This window comes from Biomphalaria glabrata, chromosome 3 (assembly GCF_947242115.1).
Source record: "Biomphalaria glabrata chromosome 3, xgBioGlab47.1, whole genome shotgun sequence".
Classification (NCBI taxonomy): domain Eukaryota; kingdom Metazoa; phylum Mollusca; class Gastropoda; family Planorbidae; genus Biomphalaria; species Biomphalaria glabrata.
The window spans coordinates 30029842-30040368 of record NC_074713.1 but is presented as its reverse complement, the minus strand read 5'-3'; the positions used below and the strand labels follow the sequence as shown (position 1 = coordinate 30040368).

The 10527-nt window shown below is 36.9% G+C and overlaps 1 protein-coding gene across 2 annotated transcripts in view; it reads right to left on the bottom strand.

Annotated features, from left to right (window-relative positions):
* Positions 1 to 8492: 8492 nt before the first annotated feature.
* The window catches only part of LOC106069751 (heterogeneous nuclear ribonucleoprotein U-like protein 1), a 55779-nt gene continuing 53744 nt past the window's right edge, over positions 8493 to 10527 (bottom strand). The window contains exons 16-17 of one of the 2 annotated variants that reach the window (XM_013229480.2): positions 10142 to 10192; positions 8493 to 9603 (exon numbers count right to left, since the gene is read on the bottom strand). In XM_013229480.2, the coding sequence (XP_013084934.2) occupies positions 9472 to 9603; positions 10142 to 10192 (183 nt within the window). In that variant the 3' untranslated portion in view covers positions 8493 to 9471. The remainder of the gene's footprint in view (positions 9604 to 10141; positions 10193 to 10527) is intronic. The other variant, XM_013229481.2, reaches the window with a different exon arrangement.

Below are 10527 nucleotides of genomic sequence, written 5' to 3'. Positions count from 1 at the left end.
CTTACTTTTCCTTGATGTAACTACATCGTCGCCTTATAAATGCCCTTTCTATTCATACACACATACATGCAATGCCTACATACTACCCGAAATTACATAATTAACATGAGTCAATCTAATGATAACCAAATTACCTGTATATTATAACATAAATATACTATTCAAAGATACATTAAACAACCTAATACCCGTCTAGTGATGACTACTAGTTAGGTCAATTAATTAAGAATAAACAATTTAAATAAAATCCAACTTATTTACACACTACAGTCTCATAGTGCTATGTTTCACAGGCTATCTACACGACTCATACATTTGTTCTCTCCAACTGGAGTTAACATCTCTTCTTACACCACTATAGCCCGCTTGTGGCCTTCTACCTCTATATGACTTGCGATTACCGCTACCACAGTCATCTCTTCTATCATCACTGTCGGATACAGACCTGTGCCTCCTATCCGAACTCGCAATCTTCTGTTCAGACTGTTCTGCCCTACTCCAACAGTCTTTCGCGATGTGCCCATGTTTATGGCAGTTAAAACAAATTATGTCCTTTCTAGGTTTGTTTCGCGTCTTGTTGTTATACCTGCTTCTCCAACTTCTAACCTGCTTGTCAGAAGCGGCTCTGACACCTGCTACATTTCCAAGTAAAACATCTCTAGATAACCTCGGCATGGCTACCCCTTCGCAATACCCTGTGTATAATGGAGATCGAAGGAACACTTTGCACGCTTCGAATCTCTTAACTGCGCCGTCTGCCAACCTGACTGATTTGGTATAGCCTAAATAATCCTTAGATTTCACTAATCCCCCTCGAACTGCGAGTGTACTGCTAGCTGTGTCCCGGATCACATTTACCTGTTTATTATTTATCATGCCCGGATATAATTTAAATCTATCTTCCCCACAATCAACGTAATTAATTTCTTCATCTGGTTCACTATGTCCACTATCACGATCCCTGTCTTGGATGCTCCTTACAAAATTAACCCTATCCGGTGGCCGATTATCCCTCTCTTGTCTACGGTTTTCTCGATTACCTCTCCTATCACTAGTGCCACTATTACCCTGTGCATTTCTATTGCCAGCTCCATTCCCTCTATGTTTCTTACACTGGTATGCCATGTGTCCCTTTTCCTGACAGTTAAAACATGTAACATCCCTAAAGTTTCTATCACCCGCTTTAGGTCTATCTATTCTCCTATCATAACTTTCCCTGCCATTGTTTTCATTTTCCCAAGGTCTATCATTTAAGCCTTCATAACTATCCCGACCATTGTTCCCACGTTCCCTGGACCTATCATTTCTCCTACCATAATCCCTATCATTAACATCATTTCTCTTTACATAATTTACCAGGTCAATAACTTTTTTATGGTCGCTAACCGAAAGTGGGTTGTTTGGGTAAGCATTCTTAAAGATCCTAATAATTTCTACCACGTCTTCAATTACCTTAGGGTTTCTTTCTTTCACAAAGGACTGTAGCTGAGGGTCGCACTTATTGATAAAGTTATCAATCAGAATGAAGTTCTTCAACCCCTCGTAGGTGTTCTCCACATTCTCGAATCCGAGCCATTTAGTGAAGAAGTCTTTCTCTGAGTTGATAGTTGTTTGGGGATCAACTTGGCTGGATGGAGTGTTTTCATAATACTTCTTTCGGAATGTTTCCGCGTTGTGCCCGTATGCGTTTAGCAGTTCCTTCTTTAGCACCTGATAACTGTTTTGCATGGAGTGGTCATGGTTTTGGCAAATCGTGAGGGCTTTCCCATGTACGAAGTCCAACAAGATTTCGGACCACTCCTTCTCTTGGACATTAAACTTTGCAAGTTTTATTTCAAAGCGTTTCAGATAGTCGCCGATGTCGTCCTTGTCTTCCGCAAAAGGTTGGATTTTCTTCTTCATCCATGCGGCGCTACTATGGCTTTCTATGTTGGCGCTATTGTTGCTGTTTCCTTCGGTGGGCACGCTTATACCAGCCTCTATCCTCATCTGTTTTACTTGAATTCTCACTTTTCTGTCCGCCTCTTCTTTTTTCTCCCTCTCTACCCGTTCCGCCTCTCTAACCTTTTCCCGTTCTACACGGTCTGCCTCTTCTTTTTCTTTTTCTCTGGCTCTCTCAGCTTCTCTGACTCGTTCCCGCTCTCTGCGGTCTGTCTCTCTTATCCTCTCCTTCTCTAAGCGTTCTGTTTCTGCCGCCACCATCTGCTGCACATAGGCGGCCAGTTCTTTGCCGCGTAGTTCCAGTTCTGTCTTGGCCTCTTGGATTAGCTTTTTCCTAAACTCTTCTAGGTCGTACCCTGGAGCAGTTGCCATATTACTTATTTGTTACTTTACCTCGCTTTTTATTTAAATTGTCTTACACAACAGCCTAATAGCTTCTATTACCTATGTTCTATAAATCAAATTATCTTTTGAGCGTACCCTCGCTCCGCGGCTTCCTAATATCTCTTGATTCAAATGAATTCAATTCGTCGCTCTAAACCCTTGGCGTCTAGACTACCAACTCCGACTTATAATAACTTCTGTACTTTCCAAGATACACTTAGTATCCTTGGTACCAGTGTGTAGGCTACCCTTTGACCCGACTGAATACGCTGTGCGACACACGCACACTCAACCGACTACGTGTTACTCACACGAGTCGCCGGTAAATAAACGGTCTATTTACAACTACTAAAATTTACAAATGGGCAATCAGGCTTCACCTCGATTGTTCCCCAGATCTAGTCTAGATTACGTTAGATCTTAGTTACTTCTTACCTGCTTTCACAGCCAGGAGTGTATATAACTTACTCATACAAATAAACTATGAAATTAAACCTAAATACGTTAAACACCAAACTATAGATCTAGTTCTAATGAATGAGACTTTCGTCTGACAGTAAGACTTAAGACAGGAGTATTGCAAACAATTAATACATGACGTTACTAAAAATGATTAACTAAATGATTCACATTCACACACAGGACGAATTAACAGCTAAACGTATATCTGGACCTCTTGCTAGATTACACCTAATTTTAAGGATATCCCCAATCCCCCACGATTTAACCTGGTAGTGATAATCTAGCGAGTGGTCACTTCCCTACAGACTCTAATTATTCTAAGGAGAAAGTAGTTAAATAACACTTGACTTATCTGTCTAAGAAGCGGCGATAACTCCACAGTCAGTCTCGGGTCCTTTCTTCCTACGCTAATGTCTGTCCCGGCGGCAAGGCTCACGGCGATATCTTCCCTAGCGGTGAGATAAAGACAGCGAACGTTTCGGCTCTCCAAGGTCCTTCGGTACTGGTCTGCAACGGCTCCGGTTCGTCGGTGACGTAGAGTCTGGTTCCGGTTGCTGGTTCCACGGCAGGTACGGTGGTTCCAGGTGGTCGTCTGTCCAAAGTGAAACTGGAACGGTCCAACAGTTGACACAGCGACAAAGTCAAAGTCCAGTGCTAAAATACCGGCTATCTGGCTATCTAACGTGTAGCACAAATTCAGCCGAGAAGTAGATCAAATTAGCACTACTGTACTTAAGTGCCGTAGGCAGTAAGATGGCTCCTACGTCAAAAGTTCTTTGGCGGGCGTGACCTCAACGGTCGATCTTGGCCTTGCAGCGGTGACCTTCACGTTCGTTCTCAAGATGCCGGGCAGGCGATATCTCTTCAGTACGGCTTCGACAGGACGGTTTTCTTCCCTTCAGCAAACTGTAGCCTTCTCGATACCGAACTACAGGCTTCAATACGATGCCCCAACGTATGGGCGTTTACAATATTTCGTTACCTCCTAGGTCTACGAGTCCAGGATCTCACTGGCTTTCCTTCGCCGACGTGGCTGTATGATCAGGGTCTAGCTGTAGACTAGGCCGATGACGTTAACTTCTGCCTCCTCCTAACAGAGGGCTTCTATCCTTCTGAACGTTGATGCCAGTGAGCTCCGAGTCAGGGGTCGCAAAGTTGTTAAGACCTCTGCGCGGTGTTGATTCTTGACAATCTGTCTAGTGTAGATCTGACTGTAGGTAACGCTGAACTCAACACTTCAGTAACACCGGCGAAAGGCCGAAACAATCAAATATGTAGTCGACGCTGATATGTTGTTCTAACAATATGTTTAATACTCAAAAGGGAATCGTCCGATGTCAATAATGTCGTACTCAAGTCTACTACTTTACAATAAGCGTCCTCCTTCTAGCGTCGTTTAGAGCGTTCTTATTTTTAAAAGATCTGTCACGTCACTTGTCGCTAATTAAAACTTTACCCTATTCCCGAAACAAATAACTAATTCCTAACTACTTCCTAATCATGTCATAACAAGTATCATCTATAAGTTGCCAGTTGATAAGAGGATCATCTGAAAGTTACTAGTTGACAAGACGATCTAAGTATATTATTATATATTCAATGAAGAAACTTCTCTTCGTCTAAAACAATTACTTTAATTCAAAACTTGGAAAAGCTATTCACAAATAATTACAATGGTTAAATGTACTTGAATAGAATAACTGATCTACACAATAATATAATTGAGTTCTAACACTAGACTCTCATACATGTTATATCTAACACGTTCCGCACAAGACTGGCCGTAATCTCTCCCAGCTTACGAAGCTTGGGCGTTTTGTCATGTGACTAAATATCTCTTTGCCGCTTGGTTAAAATCTGACCAATAAATGCAGCTCAACGTACAACAATCAACATCTCAAACCAATCATATCCATTTCAAAACATAATTTAGTTGCGTGATAGAAAATTCCCGAGGTAGCTAAAATTCTGCCGACAAGCTAAATATAGACTATGGCTAAATATAGATACAGTGTACGTGACAGAAATATATGTGCATGTTAAATCTTTTCAAACAAAATTATCCAATTTCTCCAGGCAGGCAAGAGAAAACAGGCTTTGTCATTCTCCATTCTAATGATAGGGTTGAAAAATGAAAAGTGCAAGACTTATTTGGATTTTTTGATTAAAACTAATTTAAGTTGCCATTATTCTGTTGGCTATATTAGTGTGTGTGTGTGCGTGCGTGTGTAGTGTAGAAATTTTGATTTCGTATAGCCTCTCACACTACCTATAAGCAAAAAATACAGTTAGTTGATAAAATAAATCCATATTGGCATGCTTACGTTCTATTTCCGATGCATTATTAAACTTTATTATTAGGATATGTACCAACTGATGCACATTAGATGATAAGCAATAGTTGGCCAGTTCGTACGATATTGCCAGGGCCGATTTAGCTATAAACATTTTTCTCCCGCGGAAAAAAAAAGGAAGATTCTCTTGAATGTTATGGTACTTTACGAGACATGGATGGTCTGACTCTATCTCATATTTTTCTAGTTAAATAAATTTAGGACTATAACTCACAATTTATGCTTACATTTTATTGAATATTATTAATCTAATTTTTTTTTTCGGCGGCGATCATCAAAGTCTCAATCTAAATATGTTGGGTATCTTATCTTTTTAAAGAACAAATCGGTTGTATTTGCAATGTATTAAGGGACTATAAATTCATATTAGAATATTTTTCCACATTATTCAAAAGGTCCTTTATAATAGAATGAATAATGAGCTGTAGGTCAGGAGGAGAATGCGTTACTGCAGTGAAGAATGCCAAAAAACGCTTTAAGCGTTGAGGAATCGCCCCGAACCCCACTGATAAATAATGAGCTGTAGATGTCAGGAGAATGCGTTTCTGCAGTGAAAAATGCAAGAAAACGCTTTTGGCATCAGGGCTTCGCCCCGAACCCCACTAATAAGTAATGAGCTGTAGATGTCAGGAGAATGCGTTTCAGCCGTGAAAAATGCAAGAAAACGCTTTTGGCGTCGGGGCTTCGCCCCGAACCCACTGATAAATAATGAGCTGTAGATGTCAGGAGAATGCATTTCTGCAGTGAAAAATGCAAGAAAACGCTTTTGGGTTTCGGGGCGGAGGGGCCCCCCTCCGCCCCGAAACCCACTGAGGAAACTTACAGCGCTTTCCCAGACCCCCAAGCTTGCAAGAGAAAGGCCTCAACATGACTGTTTTTTCTTCTGTTTTTTTTTCGCCGAAGATTGAGAAAGTCTTATTTTATTCTCATATATCAAATATATATATATATATATATATATATATATATATATATATATATATATATATATATATATATATATGTTGTACGCACGTTTATGCATAGGGTTAGGGTTTGGAAAAAAAATCGCCCCCCCCCCCCACTCCAAAGTTCTGGATCCGCCAGTGCTGTTGGAGCCAACATCTCTTATCTAGGTTCCTAGCTTCTAATGAGGGCTCGAAGGAAAAGGTATGTAGGGCTTCGCCACCCTGAAATGTTTGAGAAACACTGTTTGCTGTGTTTTATTTCAAGACATTGTAAAAGTGACTTTATTCTGCATTATTTATTTTGTATAAATTCAAGAAAAATATTTAGCGCTGATTTGTTTCAATTTGTCCTGGTAGTGTGTTGGATACATTTGAATCCGCGTATGTCAGATGATTGTGGAGACAATGCACATCTCTCAAAAATGCAATCGCGATAATCATTATAAAAAATTACAGAACGTAGAAAAAGTTTCAACACCAATGGCTTTTGTATTTCGAGTCACTTTATTCTGCATTTTATGCTTATGTCGGTTGTTTTAGGAATAAATAAATAAAGACCACATTAGGCTCCAGGTACAAAAGGAGTAAGTGATTAGGGTTATATTAATTCTGAAAAGACACTAATATAATGCAGAACACCCAAAGAAAATACAAAATGCTATTTAAAAGAGAACTAGAATAGATGCAGCTCATTAAAGAATGCATAATTTTTAAAAAGCAGCCGTAGTAATTCGTTATAGAACGAATTATTATCGGCAACGTCTCGCTTTTGGAGGATCCACGAATAGTTTATTTGACAATAGATAGCCTACTTTCACAAAACAAAATTAGAATCTACACTATCATTATTGCTTCTGTTTCTTATACATCTCGTGTTGAAATGCATCCAAATGTTCACTGTTTACTAATACAACTGGAGAAGAACTGTTAAAAAGTTAAAAATTGGGAATAAAACATTCAAGAGGGCATGAGTTGCAAATATGAAAAAAAAAAGGAAGTCAACAAAAAAAAAATGGATTAAATCAAAGAGAACGTTTGATAGTGTCCAGCTAAGTCTTAATTAAAAAAACATTCCAGAAAAAAAAAGAGGGGGGCGGGGCGACATTTTTAAATTTCGCACTCAGGCGGCCACAACCCTCGCGGTGCCTGTGCCACGGCTGTATATTTGATATTCACACAGTTCAAGGTCGTTCACAAAATGTAGAACATTTCGCTATACCAAAATTACGTCACTCTTCACGCCACATATAAAAGAAGATAATGTTAGAGTACTGTTAGACAGACCTTGATAGAAAATTAGTTCAAGGTTATAGCAGAAAATTATCATTTAATATAGGTCAAGAAAAAAGGAAAATAGAATATTAGAAAAAGTTTCATGGGGCGGTATGATGCGACATAATAGCTCTAGAAGTTTCTATGAAAAAAGGTTTAAAAAGAAAAGAGTCTAGCTTAGTTTAGTGAGAGCTTGGAATTTGTTTGGTTGGAAAGTTCTAGATGTCGCTAATAACTAGTTTAAAGTTGGTTAGTTTTTTATCCTTTATTATCCTGTATCTACTTTGTACATGATCTGTAGGAATATTGTTTCATGTTTGAGTTAAAAAGAATTGAATTCAAGAAACGAATATCGGCACTGTTGTCACTTCATTATTTCTTAAAGGGGTTTTGAACTATAATTACGCATATATCAGATGTATTTGGAGAAAATACTTCGCAAGTCTATCACTTCAAATAAAAATTGTGACAATCCTAACCACTGAAATACACCACCTCATCCTCCATGACTGTAAACCAGTTGGCTCACGACTGTTTATTTGATAATAGGCCAATATTTAAATGTCTTTCCACCTTTACGAGGTGGGAGCTGGAACTGCCGTGTGCGTTTGGTTGAGAATGGTAGCTCCGCTTTTAAAGCAGGATATTTGAATATGGCGACAATGCTTGCATAAGTTAGCAAATTATACATATTTTCTTTTAAAAAGAGGACAAGTGGGACGAGCCATCCTCTCCCCTTACTTCAAGTCAGCTTGTTTAGTCATAGCAGATTTCGCCAGGACTGGATCACTGATTCATCTGGGCGCATCCATTATACCTTTTTATGCTAGAAGACAATAGGAAAAGAATACCCCCATCTTTTCCACTCAACTCCTTTATTTTTTTGTATGAGTAAAATTTGTAATGATTTTTTAACATCTATGATTGAGCATAGAACTTGTGAACCAGTTAGCTGAAGTTCCTTTTCACCTTTTAGCTTGCTTAGTATAAATGGCATTTCTATGGCTTTGAATTTTTTTTTCCCCAGCACAAATTTCTAATTACAATATTTTGCAGTTTAATTTCACAGGACACAAATTAGGATTACAGACTGATCCTAAGTAAGTAATTCAAATAACAAAAACTGTTAGGATAAAATAAAATATTTTATTGTAAAAAAAAAATCAATAAAAAAGCGAGTCCACAGAAGCCCTTAAGAAAAAAAAAAAAAGGGAACAAATTACAAAAATAAAATTGTTTAAGTCTACATGAACAGCACATATTCAACAAACTATGCTGCCTTTGTATTTCCAATTTACTATCAACTGGACTAGTGAGATTTGTGTTGTTTTTTTTTAATACAAAGTTACAACTAAACACACAAAAAAAAAACAAAAAAAAAACTATTCTAAAAAAAATATATAACTGAATCTGCATTATGTGTGAATGAAATCTTAAGAAACTACATCAAGTACTGACATCAGTTATTGGATTAACCATTTACTAATATACCAATAAAAAAGTTTTTTAAATATGTGCAAAATCTACACAAATGATTTGAACAGCATGGACTGCCAAACAAATAATGTAGATTCAGATCCAAAAGAGCACAATAAAAATATATTGGAAATAGGTACACAAATTTATTACACAATAAAAAAAGATGGCTGCAAGCAGTAACAATTTAAGAGGAAATAAAACATCATGACAAAATATGAACATTATTTCATATGATGGACAGTAATATTTTTATATATATATATATACATAAATCAGATGACTTTATACAAGGATGTTTTATGGAGAACACCAATGTACCAATGTCTGTAAAAAAAATAATTATTGAACTAATTATTCTACTTTAAGTTTGTGTAACGCCATAAACAAAGCTATTTATTTATATCTGTTCTGAAAAATGTAATTAAAAAGCTTCTCAATTTCCCCTAAATATTGTCTTAAAATACTTCGATATTAAAACAAGGTTTAAAAGTTTGTTAGACCACTAAAGGCTAAACCTCACAATCAAAATGATGAAAGGTATTTCTTGTGACAACTACATAAAATCTTTAAAATTTTGAAAGAGATGTTGATTTTATACTTTCTTTCCCCTAAAAGACAATTAAATACAGTATTTATTTGTAGTAGTTGTTCCAGCCACCACGGCTTCCTGAACTATAGCCAGTCCAATGTTGGTTGTAGCTCTGATTGTAGTGTCCACCCCATCCACCACCTCCATAGCCACCACCTCCTTGGTAGTTATTCCACTGCAAGTAGGAAAACAAAAAAAAACTAAGAAGTAAATTTAAAAAAAAAAAAAAAAAAAAAAATTTGCAAGCAATCAAATTAAAAATAGATAAATAAAAGAAATTTTGCAGAAGAAAAATATTTGCCTACAATTGAGTAGTAAAAAAAAGCAAGCGAATTATAATAAGGTATGTGTATATATATATATATAAATATATATATATATATAAGAAATAAATATATATCTGTTAGCTTAATTAGATAAAAAGCAAAATTAGTTATGCAAGATTATTAACAATCCTATTCATTTGTAATTTCTTTTTAGAGAAAATAAAACCCCTTTCAAAAAATAAAACATTACAACATTAAGTTTGTTAATATAATTTAACACTGAAAAATAACAAGTAATGTTCAAACTGAACTTTATTGAAATGTGTATACTTTAAAAAAAAAAAAAAATCAATGTGCTGGAATGTTACAGTCTATTCACCTGTTAAATTTTATTTTTTTTCAAAGCTATGAAAGAAGTGGTATTTAATTCAACTAAATCTCACTTACCCCAGAGTTACCCCATCCTGAATTTCCAGAACCCCAACTGCCTCTGCTACCCTAGAAAAAATTAAAAAACGAATCTTGCTATCTAATGTCTACCACAGAAAAATTTAACATTGGATACTTTCAGGTGTGTTACAACTGCTAAACTAGTTCCAAGGAGTCTAAAGCCAAAGAATAAAGGTCCCAATCAAATGACACAAACCCATTAACCCAACAACCAATGGGTCAGAGTTTACACAGATGGATCCTCTCAAATATCTAACACAAACATAGGAGCTGGCATACTAATTGAATGGCCCAATGGAGAAAGACTGGAAAAGTAAATTGCAAATGGTGATCTCTCAGAAAAGCAAGTACTGGTAGCCACCACACTAATAAAATATCCTTTT